The following is a 23,403-nucleotide window of genomic DNA, read 5'->3' as shown; positions in this document are numbered from 1 at the left end:
AAATTAGTGCCGCAAAAGAAAATGCAAACTATTTAATTTACAAAAAAAAACTAATAATTTTATTTTTTTTTTGTTCACAGACCTACATATGTGGAAATAATTCTCTTGCAAATTGGAAAATCAAAATTAAAAAAAAAATCATACAAATATTGGTGATTGTGCATTAGTAATGAAAATTGTTTATTCTTTGATTTCGCTGCGTATGAAATGCGATTGGGTGCCATTGAAGCCATGTGTACTACATAACCTCAATTATTATAATTTTTTTTAATAATGGCATAAAACTAGTCAACAACGTAAATGAATGCCAGTTATGAAAGAAGATAATGAATACCCGATACGGATATATATACATCATATATGCCCTGCAGTCGTAGCTACACTTTCTGCATAAAAGTACCTAGCAGTGCGTAAAAACTAACTATTGTTTTATAGTAATTTTTTCCTCTTTATTCGTTTTTTGTAAGTGTATCAAATAAAATTTTACCCTTAATACTTAATGTAGACTACTAATAAAAACCTCTATTTGGAACTATGGAACGCACAGCGGGTCGCAGCGGCAACTAGCAGCTAAAATGCTTCTTTTTTTGGCATTAAAAAAAAAAATAAATAAAAATAAAACGTATAATACCGCATAAAATATTTAGTGGTTGTGCAAGTTTGCCATCGCAAGTAGTTCCTGAAGTAATTATTCGTCAGTAATTTGCGTTTAATTTCAAAATCAAGTCGATTACTTAGCGAATTTGATTTTTAGCTCAATTTATTTTATTAGCCCAATTTCGTCCGTCGTTATAATTACCTTTTCAGTGGACTTGCAAGAAAAAGGCTATCAAGTCGATTGCGTTGACTTCAAAGTTAAAATAAATACACGCGCCATTGGGCCATCTTAGGAAAATTTTAACATTTGAGTGAACTTCCTTTTGCAAAGTGCAGCCAACAAGTTTGGACTCACTTTATTAAAGCCGGTACTTTTTTATTGTCTCTGATTTTATATGCTTTCAAACACAGTTTTAGGACAACATGAACTATTCTAAGAAAATTGTTATAAATGAACTCACACTACTTGAATGTCAAGTAAAACTAGCTTCGAATGAATCAAACAGCTGCAGCGCGTAGAAATGATAGCAGAGAAGTTGCGATTGTTTCTATAAAAATAATGCTTAGCCTCACATCTGTTTCAAATTGAGCATTTAAAATGCTTTGAAAAGTAGAAGAAATTCTGACATCAATCGGGTCTACATCACCACAAGTACTCGGCTAGGGAATAATACCGGCAGAACTTATCTAAATTACTCGATAGTCAAATCTAAGCAACGCGAATTCATACACGCCGACAAGGATTGCTAATCCTGCAACATTTCACTAAGCTCCAATTTTTCAGTGCAAATTTAACGCTGCTTTCTAGTTAAACTAAGTTTAAACGCCAATTTTGCAGGTTTACACTCAGTTTAAAAATTCATAACAGTTAATCTAGCAAGCAAAACTGTCCCAATGCTGTATGTTAGTCGTTTTAAGTTTTACAATAACAGGAACAAGCGTGTTTAGCATATAAGTTATGTGAATAATGTTGATTTATATTCGACTAAAGTCTGCTACAAGAACCACAACAGCAACTTGGGAATAAAAAACAAAATTAGTCGGCCAATTGTTGACGCGAGCACTTATATTTGAAATACAATAGTCTGGTAATTAATTCACTTCATAAATAAAAATGAAAACAGATACTTTATAAAAGTTGATGCAATTCATTTTCTAACATCGATTGCGTAGCGTCTCGTAGAAAATGCTGCACTTATCAATAATCCATTCACTCCCCTTATGCTACACGACCACCTTCGCAATTTGCACACTGTTATATGATAATTTCCATACCAATACTATTTCGTTAATTCCTAAAGATTTATTTCTCTTCTTATTCGTAAATTAAGAGTGTCCCCTAACTAACTACCAGTTAAACATACATATTTACAAGATTTAGTATTTGATTCCTTTATGTGGTTTGTGTTTTTGTTTACAATTAATTGCATTAACTTGTATCTACTTGAAATATTGTGATTCTCTCAATTTAGCGTGTGCTTTGTGTTGCACGTTTATGTTTTATCTTTCCATAGCCCGCAACCAACTAACTGCGCTCCTCTACCAAGGGTAGCTGCTAAAGCTGGGCATGCAAAACTTTCAGTCGGCTGAATGGCTTCTCGGCATTCTTTACCCACTCGAGCATGCGCATGCCAATTTGGTGTGCGTTAGTGTTGCTTGCCCAACAATCAGTGGCAGACAGCAAGCATATAATAAGTTATCCTATTAAAAAGACCACAACAAACGCACAACAATGCACGACAGCGCAAGATACAGTGCTAATAATACTGTCTCAGTACTTGAGTCATATATTTAGCGCGCTCCAGCAACATGACATGACACTCGTCTCTAGTTACAATAGTTTCTATGTGTTACCAATCGCGTCAGCAGCAGCAATGTGACATCATGTCGGCCCATTGCTGTTTCTATTTGCTGCCATTTTCACCAGTGTTATCGACTCTGTGGAATCCATGCTTGAAAGCGTGCTATTGTCCGCGAGCGGATCGAGCAGTTCACTCACATTCGCTTCACGTTCCTCGTTTTCCGAGTTTGCGTCCATTTCGGCCACTCTAGTGGCTTTCGGCGTTTTGAGCAGCCAACGATGTAGCGTTGTTGTGCCGGTTCGTATATTCGCAGCTGAAACCCGCGCCTTTGGAAACCGGCGTCCTTGCGTCCCCGTTACATTTACTTTTGCCGATACCGTGTTCGATGCCTTACTATTCGGCGTACTTGCAGCTGTCGTTTGCGGTATCGTATTGGCCAATCTGGATTTGTGATTGGTGGTGGCATTCTCGGCATCGCTGTCTATTAAGTGCTCTTCTTCGCCCATGTCTTCGTCGCATTGCTCTTTGTGGCTTGTATGCGTCGCTGTCGTTGTGCCTTTCACCGACGCCCCCACTCTACTGCGTCGCTTAGTTGCTTCCTTTTTTAACATCCGCGACGCTGCTGAACGCACATCTGGCAGCACTGGGCTCACATCCAATGTCCATAGATTGATTTTAACCGCACCGCGTGAACGCGTTCGCGGGCTGTTCACATCGACATGATTCTGATGCGCTGCAGGTGTTGGTGTTGCATTGGCTGATGTCATTTTCGTTGCGGATGACAGACTCCCGGCAGTTGCCGCACCGCGTTTTGTCGGCGATGCGTTCAAGTGTGCGAGTGGAGTTTCATTTTCTTCCGAGTCAGATTCGTCGGAAACGTTATAATATGTCGAATTGGTCGTCGTCGTGTCTTGTATCTGTGTATGTGCATTCCACACGTCCAAACTGTTTGAATTAGTTGGTGCCTCTGAATCGTTACGACGTCGTTCATTTGCAAACGTATGGGATTGTGCGTTAACTTTTACATTTTCACTTTCGCTATCGTTGCCGTCATTATCGTGGTCATTGGCTCCATAGACTTGGTCTTGGTCCTCGTCCATATCATCGTAATCGTTTTCGATAGTATCCAGCACTGTTACATAGCTGGAAGCATCATTCTGACTCTCATTCTCAGCGGCATCGTCACTATAGTCCTCGGCGACTTCAGCTGGGGGAGGAGAAATATTGCTAGCGCGTGATTTGCGTGGTGAGTAGTATTTCGTTGGCATTCTTTTTCGCACCATCTTAGCCTTTTCATCCTCACTCACCTCCGCTTCGCTTTCTTCTTTATTCCCTTTTGTCTCATCATCGCTGTAATGACTTTGCGCACTGTCGTATTGGTTGTTGTCATTTTCCGAATTGTCTTCCGCACTGATCGCCGTACTAGTATCTTCAGCAGCTTCCTCTTCACTATCATCTTCATCAACTTCTGCTTTATCACTATCAGCCTCGTTATACTCGTTTTCGCTTGCCGATTTCTCACACTCCTCCCCATCTTCGTCGGCTGGCGCTAGCTCTTCCTCCTCTTTATCATCATTATCGCTCTGCTTGCTGCTAAATCTACGGGAACTGGACTTATTTGCACGCGTATTTTTCTTCGGAGTATTGCGCAGTTGCCGGCGCTTCGCTGTACCTTTGTTTGCAAACTTTTCAACAGATTTCCTTTTAGCAGCCGGTGGCTTTACCAGAGCATCACCACCGCTTATTTTTCGCTTTCGCATATTTGCTGCAACAGCATTTGCTTTGAGACGTTTATGTTGCAGGAGGCGACGATTCAATAACCTTTGATTTTTCACGCCAGTCGGGTTTCTCTTCACCCCCACCACTTCGCGTTTATCATTTTCCGTCACATCATTCACTGCATCGCCATCTGTATCCGCTGTTGATGCGGCTGCTGCTGCCGCCATTGAGGTACGCGTTGTCTTTCTAGTGGATTTTACAGTTGTCGCCATCTCCACAGCCTCTTCCGATGCTGTTGGTGACGACAACCTTTTCGCTAGTCTACCCTTAGCAGAACCATGCACCCGCTTTACTTGTGCGCTTTCAGGCTCAACGCTATTACCTCTACTTCTGCTAATGACATTTCTGTTTCTAACACCTACTGAGGCTACTCTACCACGTAAACCACGATTACCTCGCCCCCTTCCCCTTCGCCTACTCACTGGCGCCCTCTTCCCTCGCATACTACTATTCTGTCGTGGTCTTACTGCACAGCTCGCGTCTAATGTACCAATAGCCTCACTGCTACGTCTACGTCTACCGAATTTACCGCCACCTCGCCCTAACTGTTTTTTAAGTACTCTTCTATTCGGCTTAATCATAGTGTTTGTTCTAATTGTAGACCCTTGAATTTTATTATTAACCTGATTGTTTGCATCCTTGCGATTGTAGGTAAGCATTTCATCAGCTTCAGCCTCCTTTTTCAGCATCTCCTCCTCCTTTTGTAATGCAGCCAAACGATTCGCTTCCCATTCTCGTTTTTGCGCTTCGATTTCCTCCTCGGCTGCACGCAACTGTTCGGCAGTCCATGCCGCGCCGGTTTCTTCCACGAAGCGCATTGCATAACGTTCGATTGGCGAGAGCTGTGAAGTAGAATAATTGCTTATTAAACATTGGAAAAACAACAAACAAATAAACGTTACACCGTGTTTGAATCGTCATCATCGCTAGTGGTGACGAACAACACTTAATAGTTGCTTTATTTGTAAATGTACGACGCTGAGTGATATAACCAAGCGTTTGCAATCGCTTTGACTATGTCTGAACGTCCTTGAAGATTTATATTGGCACCAGACCACCGCGTCCAAGCAAAAGTGGAAGTACTTGAATTGAACATTTGGCAGTCTAATGCCGTGTAGGAATGATAAATAAAATAAATAGTTTGGTTTCTCCTGATGCATACACATGTGGTCATTAAAATAGGTACACTGCCTTTTTATCTCGATTTCCTTGAGCCGCTCCAAAAAATTTAAAGCTATTATTGAAATTTCAACTTTTTACAAATGGCATCACTGCTTCGTTGTGAATTTGAAGGACCCCTTATATTAAGTTGCGTTATTGGTTGCACAGATTCGGTTATTTCCATAAAGTGTAATTTTGAGTTTCCACTAAAATAGATACTTTGCGGATAACTCTTACACTTTGACGAATTAATTAATTATTAACTAATAATTAAATAGAATAGCTCGTAAAGTTCCTCTGTTGAAACAAGCAAATTTAAGACGAAAAATTTTGCTGAAGAGCACAAGTCATGGAGTGGACCAGAGGGTATGAAAAAATTGTATAACCTACTTTGGAGCGATGAAAGAAAAATAAATTTATTTCAAAATGATGCTGGGCGAAATGTCTGACGTCATAAGGACAAAAATTCTCACCACGGTTCACAATAGAAAAAGCCATCCACGGTGGTGGCAGCATAATGATTTTGAGATGCTTCTCTTGGTATGGAGTAGGACCTATTCACTTCATACCAATAAAATGGGCAAATTTATTTACAAGGACATACTTTAAGAAGTGACTTTCAGTGACTTTTTGTGCAAGATAATGACCCAAAACACTCCTCAATGTTATAACAAGAATGGTTTTAACAAAATAATGTTAAAATTATGGATTGGCCAAGCTACTCACCTGACCTAAACCCCATTGAAAACCTTTAGGGAGTTTTAAAGAATCGAATCGGGAAGAAAACATTCAAAAATAAGAAGGATTTATCGCAAAAAATCAATGAACTATGGTATTATTATGCTAAAACGAGTGCTAAAAGTATTTTAATGACCATATGAGTATATTGAAAGTTTTTAATGGAACTTTTTTTTTTTAATAATTCTAGAATAGCCATTTGATAATAATAATTGTAGAATGACCATTTGTTTGTTTTTTTTTCACGAAAGGGGCAGGACTTTTTTTCTTAAAATCCAGAAAAATAAAAGCAAACAAAAAAATTCAATTTCGTCTATTTTCCTTCAGACGTTCCGGGATTAGAATTTACACAGTGGGGTACAAATGGTCAGGCTGCTCTAGATAATATCTTGATCTAATACTAATTATTTCAAAATTCATATTTTTGTTCAGCAGTTTCTTTTATAATTGTAAAATATTATAAAACCCACCTGTTTTACAAGATTTTGCATTTCTAAGTCGGCTTTACTCATTTCCGTCGCTGCTGCGCCGTCTACCGTCGTTGCCTCATCAATAGGAATTGTTTCATCGAATTCTGCCAAATCGGCCGCTGCCTCTGCCTTTGCCGTTTTTGTTGCCTGTACATCCTGCTCGTCCTCAGCAGCGGCCAATGCGCTCTCAAAAGCACGCAGAGACTGTTTCTCCGTTTCAATTTCAGTGCCCAACTCACTAACTATTGCTGCAGCACCAGCTGACGAAGTCGTTGGTTTCTCCACGCGACTACCATTCGCTGCAGGTGAGTCATCTTGCTCAGCTTGTTCCAAATTGAAGAGATCTTTGATGGTGGAACTCTTGAAATATGTTGTTGTAAAGTTGCCACCTTCGATCGCCATATCACTGAGCATCCGCTTCTGATTCGCTTTCTTGAGTATGTTCACTTCGATTGTCTTATCCGACACCAGTCGATATATATGCACATCGCGTGTTTGCCCAATACGATGGCAACGATCTTGCGCTTGCGCATCCATTGTTGGATTCCAATCGGAATCGTAAAATATCACAGTATCTGCGCCGGTTAAATTAATACCTACGCCACCGGAGCGCGTAGACAAGATGAAGCAGAAAATGCGTTTGTCACCGTTGAAGCGCTCCATTAGTACTTGTCGCTGTTCGACACGCGTCGAGCCATCTAGCCGCAAATAGATGTGGCCGTGATAGTTAAGAAACGCCTCTAGAACATCCAACATTTTTGTCATTTGCGTAAATATTAGCACACGATGCTGCTCGGACTTCAGTTGGCGCAATAGCAGATCGAGCGTTTGCAATTTGCCACAATCGTATTGAATGAGACGGGGGTCCGGAAATTGTGTGGTCATCGCTGAGATGACAGGATGCAGCAATGAAAGCTTTGGTGAGACATATTGCGTAACCATATTTTCAATAGCATGATCGCGCTGCAAGCGTCCCGATGTTAAATGTTGCACATAGAAGCGTATACGCGGCGCACACGCCGATGGTACGTATATTACAAAATTGTTGAACGTTTGGCGAAGCTCCTCAACGCGCTTCTCATACGATTTGAGTATCTTGCTGAGTGTCCAACTATCGCGACGTTTCATGGCCGTACAGCAGTTGGTATAGCTGCGCGTTTGCCAACTAGAGTATTCCAATGTCTGACTCGGATTGCTGCATTTGGCCAACGCATCGCGACAGTCGTCCCCATAAATTGGCACGCCCTCGATGCGACGTCTATTTACAGTTGCCACCAGTTTTAAGCGCGCCATGCGCTGCTCCTTACGCTTCTCCAGTATTTCATGCATATTATATATTGGATCGGTCTCGGATGTTTCGGTTGCTGCAGTTTCAGACTCATCGACATCCATCGCCGCGTTTGTCACATCGTCGGTGCTACTTTTTACCTGTTGAGCAATGGTGGACAACAGCTTGGAATTTTCCGGTTTCGGCTTTATGCTAACAGCAGCAACGCTGCTTTTTGCGCCACCACTAACGCTTACATTAGCCATATTCGAGTTGCTGATGCCACTTTTGCACACCAAAGTCAGCCGGCTACCCGAAGTACTACTTCCAGATATGGTGTCACTCAGTGAACTGCTACCAGCGGAGGATGTAACCAGAAAATACGGTTTACCATTGCCATGTTGCATGAGCTTGGCGATTTTCGCTGGCGGTGGTGTTAAATTTGTATTCGATTGCGGCGCGACCTGTACACGCGTGACTGATATGCCTGAGGCGGTGCGTATATTGCCAACACCACTGTTAGCCAGAGCTATGGCGGCTGATGTGGATGTTGAAGGCGCCATGGACAACGCGGGCATTTTGGACGTGTTAACAGGGTTTATATTGTTCAAACGCTTTACCAGCCGTATATTCGCAGTATTCGTTTCGCGCAATGGCAGCATCTTGCTGCCTTCTGTGCGCATAGCAGGACTAGCGCCCACACGTACCGAGGTCGTACTGTGTTGACTCAAATTCTGCTGAACTTGCGGGTCGCGCACGCGTATGTAGAATTTAAATTTCCCACGCGGGCAGTGTGGCGGTGGTGCCGGTGCACTGTCGATTTCCTCAATGAGCTTACGTGGCGCTTCAAGCACGCGTGACTTGTACGATACATAAGCGGTGAGTGTGATCTCCAAATCAATAAGAATTAAATTAAGCGAATGTAAATCGACGTGCTGAAAGATAAATAGCGGGGGAAACATTCAATTGTCAAGTTGGGTAACTGATTTGGATTAATTATTAAACTAAAGAAATTGTGGTAGTGCAAATAGTTCAAGATATAGTTCGTCGATATAGTAGGGAAGGCGTAGAAGTTTGAAATCCATAAATAAAAAGTAAACTACAGGTATGGCACAATGGCGCTGAATACTTTAGTATATTAGTATAGAAAATTCGATTTCATTACCGTATTGTTGTGTTAACAACATAACACATCCACCCAAAGTCATATTCACACAAATCCCATCTCCATCAATTTTTTGACGAACGCTTTTGGGACAACAATCTTTGCTTCGACTTTCCAATAGAGTAGAGTATACACGACTGTCTTGGGAACGATTTCAATACCGGTCTGCCAACTAATTAAATACCAACAAGATTGCGGAAGTGAAGGAAGTTATGTGGAAGGTATGTATATAAAAACAGTTACAGATAAAAAAAATAACTGCCAGTAAGTTGAGTTATTGGAGCGTAAGGAATCGGAGAAAGAAGCTTTAGGAGCCCAATCGATTAGATTAACCAACCTAATAGTCGAAGAACGTAACGTAAGGGTGTAGGGAAGTCAACCAAGAGAAGATTCGGTACATTTTAAAGTTTTTCTTTAATCAAGGCGAAAATGCAAGCCAGACCGCTGAAATTATGAGTGGTGTTTATAGTGCCGATACCGCAACAGCTAATTACGTGTAATTTTGGTTTCGTTGGTTCTATTCAGGAATTTTTGATGTTAAAGATGCCCCTCGCAAGGCAGGCCCGTCGTTGGAAATATCGATAAAATAACAGAAATAATCGAAGTTGACCAGTATGAAGCTAAAAATCTACCATAAAAAATGCGCAGAGCTTGATTCAAAATGAAACTCGATGCTTGGGCGACACACCAATTAGCACCAAAAACATGATGTATCGAGCTTTTATCTGCGAAACCTTAGCCAAACGGTACGAAAGCGACCATTTCTTAAACGGATGGCGATTGGGGATGAGAAATGGTCAAACCACGACTAAAAGGAAGGCCAAACCAGGGCTGAAAGGACTTGAAAGGAATACTTTATTATGAGTTGCCTCCGTATGACTAAACACTAAATTTAGACCTTTACTGCCAACAATAAACGGTCAGAATTGGCCAACAAAGGAGCTGTTGTGTTCCATCACACAGTGCAAAGCCACACACGTCTATAGTGGCTCGCCAAAAACTCCGGGAACTTGGTTGGGAATTTTTAATGCATCCACCATATAATCAGGACCTGGCACCAAGCGACTATCACCTTTTTCTCTCCCTTCCTGAGTGATAAGAAATAGGTATCAAGAGAAGATTGTGAAAATCGATTACTACATTTTTTCGGCAAAGAAGGACCAACACTTCTATGAAAGAAGCATTAAAAATGGCCGCAAATTATACAATAAAACGGTGCACATTTGATCCAAATCGGGCAATCCCGAACATCTTAAATAAAGTTCTTAATTTTACACAAAAATAATGGATTTCTTTTCCCCCAAAAGAATACTAAAATTTATTGGGGAAGTTGGACTCATAAAAATACTCTGAATCCATGAAGGGGACACAATAGATCTTTGAAACATAAGTAAATGAAAAAAAAATTGCGATCAGAAATATTCTTAAAATATACTGCACTCTACCATTTTAATCAGACAAATGCCTCGCAAATGCGAACATCCTTTTTATTCCGATCCGCTCAATAATAGATTGGATCAGAATGTCAGTGACATTTTATCATCAGTGAAGAAAATCGTAAAACTTTTCCTTTACCTGACTGAGTAATAAACATACCTTTAATGGTTCGTAATCCAGTAAATCGTACACAATTCGTGGCGCTTCGTAGGTTATGCCCTCCATTTGAAATGGCGATATTGTTGGACGCACTTCAAACATATTTGGATGATTACAAACTTTACGCAGCTGCATGAGTACGTTGATGACGCTCAAAAGATTTCCCGTTTGCAGCGTTTCCTTGGTTCTAAAAGAGAATAAGACAATAAATAAGAATTCAATACCGCATGTACGGCATAAACACTTTGTCTACAAACTCACTTTGCGCGGCTCATAAAATCATCGTACAAATAGCGCTGACGATTGGACAAACGACACATTATAACATGTTCGTACTTCTTCGGCATTTGTTTTTCAACTTCTTTTTTGAGACGTCGCAGCAAGAACGGTCGTATAACCTGATGATAGGGAAAACATTGAAACTTAAACATATATGTCACAAATGTCAATGTTTTGCGAGTGACTAACCTTGTGCAGTCGACTTATGAGCGTTTCATTATACTCCATATTGCCCTCAATCATACCGGTCATGGGATTTGAGAACCATTCTTTGAATTCACGATGCGATGAAAACACATACGGCATAAGGAAATGCATTAACGACCATAATTCCATCAAATCGTTTTGAAGCGGTGTACCGGTGAGCAGGAGACGTCTAGGGGGAGAAAATAGTTAATTTACTAATATATATGCCACGCGTTACAAGTGAATACTCAAAATTTTATAAATATTAATCAAATTTTCGTTCATTGTCTTCAAAGCATTTGACAAGTCAGCGTAGAAAGCTTGCAGTCTCTAAAGTAAAAATGCTTCAAGTGATTGATTTAAGCACCTAAGCGTAGTTCTTATTCTAGTTAGCAATTCGAATAAGCACTGATTAAGGTGCTTCATGTCACAAACATACTTTTTTTATCCTGATTTAAATAAAAAAAACGTGGAAATCAACTCACCTTTCAGTTGAGAAGTTCAGCAGTAATTGCCAGCGTTGCGACTTAAAATTTTTGATATTCTGCGCCTCATCCAATATCAGATATTTCCATTTTTTCCTACGAAAACTCTGTTGATCCTGTACCACCAATTTGTACGATGTTATGCATACATGAAACGCATTCGGCTTCGTCCAGCCTACGCGTTTAAGCTTACGCTCCTTCTGCGTACCATAGTATGTGAGTATTTTGAATGCAGGACACCATTTTTTGAATTCCATTTCCCAATTGAGCATCACCGACGATGGCACAACAATCAGATGTGGACCCCAATTACCTTTGACGCATGCCAAATGCGCCAGTAGTGCAATTGTTTGTATGGTTTTACCCAAACCCATTTCATCAGCCAGTATGCCATTCAATTTACGTTCATTCATGGTGACAAGCCAATCCAAACCGATGTGCTGGTACTCACGCAACGTATGTTTAAGTAGAAATGGTACAGGCGTGACCACATTCGTTGAGGACAGCGTATTGCCCTTGGGCTGTATGCTTTCGGCAAGAGCAGCGGCGTCTTTGATCATGTCATCCTTGCTGTTGCCCTCAGTCTGGAACCGTTTAAAAAGTGAGAAATAAATATAAATATTTAAAAGAATTGGAATATGCCACCCGTTTCCACTTACATCCTCAAGCAGACTTTTCAGTCCATCTTCTTGCTCGTTTTCTTCGCTCTCGTCCGATGAAGGCGCCTCGACAATAGTGGCTTCATCTGACTCACTTTCAGTTTCCACCTCCGTACCTTCGCTGCTAGTGTCTTCATCCACTTCATCATCGTCTGAATCAACCATTTTAGCGCGTTTCTTTGCTGGGGTCGCTAAACCACTTTTTCGCGCCGTTGTTACTGTTGGTTCATCAATTTTACCCGATTTGTACTTTTCCAGCAACTGTTCGACCGTCAAGTCATTGTCCGCTTCTAAGTCATCTATTTCTTTCTGATGATCGATGCCCGTTTCTTCCTCCTCTTGCTTACTAATCGTATTCTCATCGTCATCACTATCTTCATTCGCTTCGAATTCAGCGTCGTCTGCATCATCTTCTTGACTACTGGTTGCCATTTTGGAGTCATCTTCTTCTTCAAGTAAAATTTTATCGCGATTTTCCAAATAACCTTTTGGCAGGTCTTTGAGAAAATCATCAAGATCCATTCGAGATTCCTTTTCCAATGCTGCAACCTCTTCTTTGACATCTGCCGCCTCCTCTTCTGCTTTAGCAATTGTTTCCTCATCATCCTCTGAACCAGATTCTGGACGGAAATCATCTAGAAAAAAATGTATATATATTAGCATATTACTGATATTTTGTCTGCTACACTTACCATCAGACCCGTTGCCCGTTATTTCACGTTTGGGCGATGATATTCTGCTTGATTCCATGCTAGGCGCTCCACTAGCAGCACCAGCAGCTGTGTCCATTACGCTCTTATTCATGCCCTCGGCGAGCTGCTGTGAGAATTTCTCAGTCTGATCGACAATAAAACTTAAATGCTGATCAAGCGCCTTCTTACGCTTCTCCTCTAGCTTGGTATGATGCTTGTATTCAACCAATTTCTCCACATTCGACCAAAACATTTTAACCTCCTTGGAGAGAAAGGCAGCTATCCGCTTTAAATGTGCCTCGTGCGCCTTCTCTGCTTTCTGCGCTGCATTCGCCTTATCCTGGAAATACTTTTGCACCATTTTTGCGCATTTCTTAGCAGCATTCTTTTTCCATTTGCGCTCTTGCGCAAAATCCGCTGCCAACCAAACCATTTCCTCCAGCAAATAGTCCCAATGTGCCTTCGGACGGCTGGGTTCTTGTAGTTTTGGCAAACGTTTTTCAGTCCATAATCCCTCTCGTTGTAATTCCGAAATGCGCTGCAGCACATAAACCTCCTGTTTGGCTTTGAATGAAAATTCTTGCACGTTGTTTGTAGCAGCTCCACTGCTGCCGGCGCTGGTCGGTGTACTTAAGCTACTGCCGGATGCGCCAGCCAAAGCCGTAGTGCCTCCACTACTGCTTGCAGCAGTGGCACTGCTACCATTCACGGAGGCTGGCACCAACACCGCATTGGGAGTTGGCGAATAGAGCGGAGGAGGCGGGTTACTGTGCAAAGTGTTACCTGCTGTGCCAGCTGACGGAATCGCGGCGCCATTGCCATTACGTCGCAATACCGTAGGAGAACCGCTGCCACCACCGATAGCAGGTACAAGCGGTGTGCCACCTAGAGAAATCCGATTTGAAATTCAAGGAAATTTAAAAAAACAAAAAAGAAAATTATTAACGCATTTTAGAGAAGTGAGTTAGAGAAAGTCATATGGTTCAAAGACACAACGGCACATGCGTTGGAGAGATGCAAAAAAAATCATACGTAACCAACGACAAGCGAGAGGCGATACAGGCAAAAACCAATATTTTGTATAAGAAATCCAATATTTTTAATTGGGCATTAGTGCCTAAGCTACAAATTAAAAAATGGATTCAATGAAAATGGTTGGGACTTTGAAAAAAAATTAAAAAACTAAGAATTTAAATAAAATATAACAAAAACAAAAAAAAACTGTGTTGACGCTATTTAGAATACTTTAAAAATAATATTTTAACTCTATCTACCGAATTCATTTGATTTTTTTTCATATTTGTATGCGATAATCTAGAATGATTAGGCTTCTGGGTTGTAAGCAATCAATTGGCAACATCGCACTGAATATTTTTATAGCACCTCATACGAATAAACACCACGTAAAATAATCATTCAGATTTTACGTGATTTGGAAAAGTGCAGCTTTTAATTTAATAACTCGTGCTCGAAGACTGTACTTATATTATATATCACAATAAAATAATATGCGAATATTTAATTAAAAATTAAAGTTAATTTATTATTACACAGAACAACGAATCATTTGTTGTTGCAACATAAAAATACGTTCATAATTATTCTTTTTGTATGCGATAATCTAGAATGATTAGGCTTCTGGGTTGTAAACAATCAATTGGCAACATCGCATTTAAGTTTTATTTAGCACTTATTAATAGTAAAGTCTTGAAAATGTAAATTTTGAGCATTGAACAAGACTGCGAAAAGTGCGGAATAATAAAATACCATATGAATGTGAAAGAACTAACTCCAAACGGCAAAAAATACAGATCACCACCTGAAAAAAACGAGCTTTTTATAAATAAAATCTATTGTAACGCAAATTAGCCAGATCTGATTGTGCGTTCCTAGTAGATTCAGTTGCTCGATACACTCAAGGACCAGTGAAGACTTGATCTCACAGGACTGTCGCTCAGAATGGCAATTCAGTCATTAGCAGTTCAATTCTAAACTTCGTTTCGAATTTTATCATCTCTGGGTAGCTCGGTAACTGGGAGCTGCAACCTCAACAATTCCATGTACGGCAGGTCCGCTTCGCCCCCGTAGGAGCTGAAGTTTTGTTAGCACTGCCCGCGCTGTCGATGCACAAGCGACCGCTCCATGTCACCACAGCCGCAGGAAATTTCCTGCTAGACGTTAGCAGATCATGAGAGCCTTTGTTGCTTTGGACAAGGTTGCGCCAGCATGCCTGTTACAGCTAAGCTTGGCATCGAGGACAACGACAAGATACTTAACCTCGCTGATCAAACCAATAGCAACCCCGTCCATGCTGATCTCTCTCATTCCTGGTAAAATTCTTTTCCTGGTGAAAGGAATAATGGCTGTTTTGGCCGGGCTTATATCCAGATCTACCCGCCTTTATCAAAAACTTTAAAATGTACCAAATTTTCTCTTTATTGACTCCCATTGTTAACACCCTGTAACTCGCAACTGAATGGAACAAACAGGAAAACAGCACAAAAATGTTTAATGTGAAATGTCACCTTTGAGCGATACTTTGCGAGATATCGAGAAAATAATAGAATTTAACTGGGATCGTGTCAGCTATTAGCTGAAGTTTTTTTTTTTGGACACGGATATCAAAAGAGCTTTCACATAAGACGGCCCCGCTAAGACGGAAACACATTTCTAAATAAACTGGCTGAGCAATCGAATTAAAGTCAAACTTTAGCTTTGACAAAGGAGAGGAATTATTGGGCAATATTATTTGTCGTCTGATTTAGAAAGATAAATATGGAGATAGAAGTTTGCACTTCGCCCTTAAGATCTATTACACCCTGTATTATCTGCCTTTTATTAGCTGTGTAAAAAAAAAGAAGAATGTTGCCATAATAAACACTTCAGGTTACATAAAATAAAATAAAAATGGATTTTTCTTGACATATTGATTTACATTCTTCTAACCCAACTCTTCAAATGAGAACATAATTGATAAAAATGGTTTGTACTAAAGGTTACAAATTTCTAAAAATAATGTTAAAGAGAAGTCAATGATTGTGGCAGGAAATTAGAATAAGTAAAAATAATACAGTTATACTTAGAAATTATCTAGAAATCCAAATGAACCAATAGCCAATCCAATCATTAATAATCAAAAAATTAACTTTACAAGAAGCATGAAAAAGCATAAAAAATTTTACTATACTCCAATTGCATATGGAATGCACACTTAACTACCTCAAAGAAAATCAAATCAAAATCAAATTATTTATTTATATTAATATGTATGTATATCGGCAAAATTTAACTACATAACTGAAAAACTATTTAATTGATAAAGTAAAAGAAATTGCTTGTTCTGAAAAAACGATAAGCACCTGGCACCAAAGGTAAGGTAGAATTTCCTACAGCTGGTGGGGTGGGTATTTGACCAAATACCATCCCGTGCCGACCTCCTAAAGGTCTACCGGGTATGTGACCTATATAATGATACAATGTAGAGATGATACACAACAGAATAACGTGAGAAAGTGTGAGTGTGTTTGTGAGATTGACAGTATAATACAAGAAAAACGTGAACAAAAAAATAAAAAATTAAATATTGGCTAAACTAGATGATGTGGCCAAAGATGTCTAAATCTTATTATTTATCTGAAATATTGATGTATTTAGTTTAGTAATATTGTTATGCCTTTTCGCCAATTTACAGTTATATTTCATATACACAAAACTAAATAAACTAAGTAGGTGATATTGGTAAGGGTAAATGAAAATTACAGAAATTTCCTTTAGGAGGCGAAAAGGTTTTGAGTATGTGTGTGTGTGCACAGTCGGGAAAGCGAACGGAAGTGGCAAATTTTACATTTTTGTTGTTAAACTTTTAGCACTTTTGTTTTAATAAAGAATTCGTATGAAATGTTAGAAACGAAATAATTCAACTAAGAAAGCTTAATCATAAGATGTGGACACATACCTTGTTGGGTCAGTTGTACAACAGCTGCTGGTAACTTTGTGGAAACAGCCACAGGCGTTGCACCTATGGCGGGAATTTTGATTTCAGCACCTTGTGGCAGTACGTCGCTAGTCGCATCAGTGGAAGTTAAATTACCACTAACACTGCCACTACTGCCAGGCGTTGAGGTTGTTGCCGTGGCAGTAAGCGAATTACCAGCGTTCTGTGTAGCTGCCGATGAAGCTCCACTGCAGCTGCTGTTGCTGTTACTACCACTACTACTACTTATATCTGTTGCTATTTGAGATTGCGTACTCTGCAAAGTAAAAAATGCAAACACAAACAAAAAAATTTATTAAAATAACAACAAACAATTGTGATTTATCGCACAATTATTTTCTTTTGAAATAAATTTGAATGGTATGAATCAGACAAATGCCTCGCAAATGCGAACATCCTTTGAAAGCTAACTTTTTCAAAAATAGAGCCAGTTAACTTGTTCAGTGACATTTTATCATCATTTTAAGCTCATACCTTTCAAGCTGAATTTCAAATCGGTAAGTTTTCTGAATATTAGTTTTACTAACCGTTTTATTTGTGATTGCAGCCAAATAGTCTTGTGTTTGCTTTTGTGATTGCTGTGATTGTTGTTGCTGCTGATTCGCTTGATTGCCGCTGGCAACACCAATTATTGTTGCTATGTTATCAGTAGTTTTTTGCTGAACTAATACAGCAGCTCTGTCCTCGCTAACCAACTGATCTAGACGATAAGCATTGCTGAAGGTGACGAACTGCGGGGTTGGTGGTTTCTTACGCCACGTCGGGTAGTCCATCATGTTGCCACCGCTTTGTAAATAGAATAATTCGGCGACATTTTCTGTGTGTCTGTAAACAGAAAAAACAGTTTTTATTTAAATTTAAGTAAATTATGAATAAGCATAAGAAACAGAAAATTCGAAAATTATGCGAACAGATTAGTATTTAGAACGCTATTAAGAACACAATTTCATTTTTATGTTAAGTTGACTTAAAATACTATGGCGTACCGCCACAGAAATGATTAGATATAATATATTTTTTGGGGAAAAATAAAATTATTATTTTCTCGGTTATTAATGTAACACCTTACTAAACCCTGCCAGTGCACTGTAGATACCGGTCCAGCTCATCTAACGTTAGGCGGCCCAGGAACGTGCAGTTTCGATAGGTTGTGTCCAGAGGGAAAGGGGTGTTAGGTGAGTGGGTTTGATGAGGATGTGACGTAAGCTACAGAACATAATTGTGCCAAGGTTAGGCGGGTCTCTCGGTGTAGCTGGAGCTCTTCATCTGCTGTGGGTGGTGTCATTCGGGGGTCGGGAGTTTAGGAAAGTGGTGTCTCACGATGAATGCCGTTGAGTGTATGTCCAAACACTGTCCGGCCCAGTAGTTATAGGTTAGTTTTGTCCTAAATCTCGTCGGAATAGCTGAAGAGATTGCTCCTGACGTGCCTGTGAGGCGGCTCTGGTTCAAGCAGGTGTCTACAGGGGTGAAACCTGCAGTAGCAGCCGAGTAGAAAATGTTTGCTGAGCAGTTTATTGTTCTCCCTGAGGGAGCATCTGTGCCTCATAATGTAGGTGTTGTAGAGAGACCTTAAGAGACATTCCGTGGCTGTCTTAATAGCACTTTTTTTTATATGTCTGGAGTTTGTTCACTGCGTATCAATAGTGCCAAGCGACCAGACAGGCGTAGCGTAATTTAGAACCGACCAGCCAATTGTTTTAAATGTCGCCAGCATTCTGAGTTATTCTTTTGGGTAGATGGCTGTAGTGATCGATATCTCGTAAAGTACAGATCAAACAGTTTAAATTTCAATCTTTTGCTGTTTTTTGTTTGTTCCATTCTGTTACAATGGAAGTCACCAAAAAGAAAATTCGATACATTTTAGTTTTTCTTTTATAGGCGAAAATGCAAGCCAGGCCGTTGAGATTGTGAATGGTGTTTATAGTGCCGATACTGCTACAACTGATTACGTGCAATTGTGGTTTCGTCGATTCCGTTCAGGCATTTTTGATGTTAAAGAAAATGTCGATAATGTCGATAACATTACAGAAATATTCGAAGTTGACCGGCATCTTACTAGTCGTACCATCGCCCAGAAACTAAAGATCGATCATAAAACAGTTTTAAACAATGTGCACAAAAATAATGGATTACTTTTTCCCCAAACTAATATTTTTTGTAGTTTTAGTTTTTTAAATTCAGGTGAGCAGTAATTGGTTCTAGTACCCAATAACTGATACAACAACAACAACAACAACAACAACAACAACAACATACCTTTCTGTAAGACTTCGCAAACGGAGATTCTTTTGCTCCAAAATGCGCTTCTTGAGCGCATTTATATCCTGTGGTGCACACAATGCCGTATTGCCGTTGTCCTGCGTACTCCCACTTGCTGGCAACAACGAAGCAGGCAAGCTACTGCCGACACTCCCCCCAAGTTTGGGTCGCTTGGGCAGCGGTGAACCGCTGTGTATATCTTGCTGTCCCGCCTCTGCAATTGAACCGGGTGTAATCGTTGAGGATACGAAATTATTAATTAGACTGCCGGACGTGTCCGTCGTTAACACGTGTTGTGTAATCTGCACACCAGTTTTGTTATCAAATTGATTTTGTGCTTCCGAAACGATATCAGTTGCTGCTGTACTTATTGTTTCCGCTACTTGTGTAGTTTGCGGCATAGGCAATTGATGCGCCTGCGCCACCAGATGTTGCAATTTCTTTTGGTGTACCGATTTGTTTTGAGTACTTTGATTATTAGTTCCTGATATTTTTGTTGTGGAAACTTGTTGTTGCTTCTGCAAATGTTGCTGAGTAAACGCTTGTTGAAAGCTGCGAGGTGTAGTGGATGTATTCACAAACGTTGTTGCCACGGCGTGATATGAATCAGATGTGGTAATTTTTAAAGTTGCGGGTATGGTTGCACCGCTACTGGTGGTCGTATTCACCGATGTTGTTGAAGTTGTTGACGATAAAACTGATCTATGGTCGGATACAGCAGGAGGGGCTGGGCTAGCCCGTTGATGCCCCCCTCCTGCTGACTCACCTTCATTCATGTTTGATGCATCTGTAAATGGGGGAACAAAAAATTTTTGATGAAAAATAAATACTAATTTTTTAGTGCAGGCATCGTAGTGTACTAATAAAAGTCGTCGACTGTTGCAAAATTGGATCACTTTTGAAACAAGGGAGCAGTTTCAGAAGTGTAAAGCAAATTTTGCTTTTCTATAGCAAGATTACAAATTGTTTTATCACAATCGAATGATAACACAGAGTGCTCTTGCATGAATAAATTTATTTATATTCAGATCGTAACGTAAAATACAAAAAACCTTTGTAAGTTTTTTGCAGTTAGAATTAATTTTAGTACTAATCGAAAATCAAAATGTATTCAATATAGTAGTTATTTAGCAGTTCCCTTTTGTGTTCCCGAATATAATGCCAAATATTGAATAACTTTTAACCCTTTACAGGTTGATACAGGAACCATTGCGCTGTGTGTAGCAAAAGCCAAGACGTCAAAGTGGTGCGCCCAGTTAAGAATTTAGAAGATTTCTTTCAGGGCGAATTGTTTTATTATGTGCCCCTTGCAGCCAAATATTTTATGCACATACGTTTATACCCAATTCCTGTAGTTCCCATGCCCTGAGAATTAAGCATCCGAAATCTTTGAAATGACTGTATCAATTTATTTGGATATCTTGAAGCGGTGCTGCCATTAACTTACTATCAGACGGAATTATTTGTTTTAAAAAACTATTTCTGTCTTAAAGCAATTTTTTGTTTTGGTAAATTAACAGTTTTCAAGAAATAAGGATAAATAGAAAACTTGAAATTATATAAATATTATATGAGACGTACCAAAAATTGTTTCAACAAAATCACAACTTTGATCAAAATCTTGGAATTAAAACAAAACCTTCAAAGAAATACAAAAAATAATTGCCTCTTCAGCTAAAATGGTGGTCAATGATTTATCCTGTTATGCGATCAGTTTTTCTTAGACAGCTCGATTTCCGGTGCTGAATTAATTTCAAGCGAAGACCGCTTTGCAAAACCAGTTTTCAGCCAAATATTGGATTCACCGTGCGCGTTGGCTGAACGAATATGATAACGATTATCAGAAAATTCAGTGTTCATGCTTACTTTATAATGTCAAAATAACAGGAAAATTTTCGTTTTTAGCATCAAAAAAGTAAAACTCTATTAACAGTATTTACCCAAAATACCGAAGAAATGCTTTACAAAATGTTTGACCAAATTGAAATTTTGGGTTAAGTATTTTTCACATATTTTGAGCTATATCCTGAAACATAAGATTTCGAAGTAAAACCTCCAAGAATAATATAACCATTTTCAAAATGACAACGCTTTAATGCGAGGTCTGTCATTACAACAATAAAAAGAATTAGCATATTCAAAACCAAAAAGGACCGTAATTGCACATCTGGATGGTATCAATTACTAGCACTTTAAGCCTGCGCGCAAATAAAATATACTTACGTGTGTAAAAACACAAGCATATTTCTGTAATCAATGCAACCATTTCACAACAAAAGCAATAACCCCTTCCTTTCTAAATTTTCATTTACGGATAGCTGAGAAGATAAGAGTAAAGTATTGATGAGCCGAGACAAGTCAACTAGAGTAGAAGTACTCCTGTATACGAGTGAGCAAAATATAGTATTCGGATAAAGCGACTCAAGTGCGGGACTTAAATACTTAGAAAGAAAAAAAACGATTTAGCCAATATCTACAAGCATATGCCAATGTGTATATCGACATCAGTCTCCCAAGTTTTTCTATGAAAAGATTTCGAATATACTCTGTGTGTTTTAAAATTCCGGTTGTTAAATTTTCTTTGACTTCGAAGTTGCGTCGTTTTTGATTCGATTACATGAAAATGTTTACCGGGAACAAAACATCAACAGAAAAAGGTGATTTCCGTTTTTAATCTATATTATGCGAAGTTAGTGTGCTAATCAATAGTTGAAAATCATTAATTAATAATATTACTTTTGCGAGGACTACCTTACTTATAACTTGTCACAAGAGCACCTAAAACTATTGGCCTCTGGTGACGCTCCAGCATGCTGTCCAGCAGGCTTATATGTGTGCGTGTCGGGTGCTTGACGCTAATATCTAAAATTTTTGATTTTCATCAAGCAAAAGCCGACAACAAGTATGTGTGACACGAAGCAAGTACGAGTGTCACCCGACACGCACACATATAAGCCTGCTGGACAAGCATGCTGGATCGTCACCAGAGGCCATATACCTGCACAAGAAGTTTTGCATTACACATTCTGAAATAAACAGAAATCAACTGAGTAGTTGTAACTTCTCGTACACTTAGCACTGGCAGTAGCATTTTTAAGCCCGCGGACGTGTACCCAATGGAATTATAATTTCTACACATAACGGTTGTACGTAACGTAATTTTTTACAAGTAAATTGTTTCAATTGAATAGTGAAAAAGCGCCAAGATCAGAACAAAAATGCAGTCAATTATCAAAATTTATTTATTATTATTATTATTATTATTTCTTTATTAGTTATATATAACTTTTACATTTATAATTCATTTTACATTATTATTTTACATGATATAAAATTCCAAATTCATTTAATTTATATTTAATTTTATAAAATCCACTACAAGTTTTCTAAAGTGAAGCAAATGATTTTCATTTTTTATTACATCAAGTAAAGTGTTGAATAATTTTAAGCCATTATACATTATTGAATTCTGAGTGCTTCTCTTATTAAATCTTCCTAATCTGAAGTCATTTGCTCTTCTCAAATTATAAGGTTGAATATCTCTGACATAGACGAGCTCATCTTGGAGGTACACAGGAAACATACTGTGCTTTACATTGAACACAAAAACTAGGACTCCTAACGCCAAACGTTGCTTTACATTCAACCACATTAACATTTGTAACATAGAAGACGTTGATGTGTATATATTGCACATGATTATTACACGCATTGCTTTATTTTGCAAAACTTGAAGCCTTTTTTTAATATCATTATTGCACATATAAAGAATAGTTGCACAGTAATCAAAATGTGGCAATATGATTGTGTTAAAAATCATTACTGCATTATCAAAACTCAGTCTTTTTCTAATTCTGCTCAAAAATCCTCCCTTTTTACTAATTTTATTGCATATATAGCCAGCATGTTCATAGAAATTTAATTGTTTGTCGATTATGACTCCTAAGTATTTTATTGTGCTAACTTCACCTAAGCTTTCACAACCAATTTGTAATCGCAAATTTTCATTCGAGTTGAGAATCATGAATTTAGTTTTATCGGTATTTAGCTTTAATTTATTCATGCACAGCCATATTTCTAGATTTTTCAAGTCCTCTTGTACCTTGTTATGGATATCACTTAGATTTTTATCAGCTATGTATAGCAAGGTGTCATCAGCAAACAAAGCAATATTACACCACTTTAACACCGTATTTATTTCATTGATATATAGCAAAAAGAGATCCACTCCTAACGTTGAACCTTGAGGCACTCCAATATCTACATGTTCCTCT

The 23,403-nt window shown here is 38.9% G+C and overlaps 1 protein-coding gene and 3 non-coding genes across 5 annotated transcripts in view; all 4 read right to left on the bottom strand.

Annotated features, from left to right (window-relative positions):
- Positions 1-23,403, bottom strand: part of LOC128866230 (helicase domino) — a 47,417-nt gene that overhangs the window by 10,538 nt on the left and 13,476 nt on the right. For both annotated transcript variants that reach the window (XM_054106795.1, XM_054106794.1), the window contains exons 2-12: positions 19,127-19,916; positions 17,398-17,695; positions 16,832-17,126; positions 12,877-13,761; positions 12,185-12,819; positions 11,526-12,109; positions 11,044-11,230; positions 10,837-10,973; positions 10,576-10,762; positions 6,548-8,749; positions 4,802-5,020 (exon numbers count right to left, since the gene is read on the bottom strand). In XM_054106795.1, coding sequence (XP_053962770.1) covers positions 4,802-5,020; positions 6,548-8,749; positions 10,576-10,762; positions 10,837-10,973; positions 11,044-11,230; positions 11,526-12,109; positions 12,185-12,819; positions 12,877-13,761; positions 16,832-17,126; positions 17,398-17,695; positions 19,127-19,905 — 6,408 coding nt within the window. In that variant the 5' untranslated portion in view covers positions 19,906-19,916. The remainder of the gene's footprint in view (positions 1-4,801; positions 5,021-6,547; positions 8,750-10,575; positions 10,763-10,836; positions 10,974-11,043; positions 11,231-11,525; positions 12,110-12,184; positions 12,820-12,876; positions 13,762-16,831; positions 17,127-17,397; positions 17,696-19,126; positions 19,917-23,403) is intronic.
- On the bottom strand, positions 10,426-10,531 carry LOC128868963 (small nucleolar RNA Me28S-Am2589). The gene has a single exon (XR_008455181.1). It is a non-coding gene; the product is annotated as a small nucleolar RNA Me28S-Am2589 (small nucleolar RNA).
- On the bottom strand, positions 17,231-17,337 carry LOC128868962 (small nucleolar RNA Me28S-Am2589). Its single transcript, XR_008455180.1, has one exon. It is a non-coding gene; the product is annotated as a small nucleolar RNA Me28S-Am2589 (small nucleolar RNA).
- LOC128868965 (small nucleolar RNA psi18S-841/snoR66) lies at positions 20,005-20,134 on the bottom strand. Its single transcript, XR_008455183.1, has one exon. It is a non-coding gene; the product is annotated as a small nucleolar RNA psi18S-841/snoR66 (small nucleolar RNA).

This window comes from Anastrepha ludens, chromosome 6, assembly GCF_028408465.1.
Source record: "Anastrepha ludens isolate Willacy chromosome 6, idAnaLude1.1, whole genome shotgun sequence".
In the NCBI taxonomy this organism is placed as follows: domain Eukaryota; kingdom Metazoa; phylum Arthropoda; class Insecta; order Diptera; family Tephritidae; genus Anastrepha; species Anastrepha ludens.
This window is presented reverse-complemented; position numbering and strand designations above follow the sequence as displayed.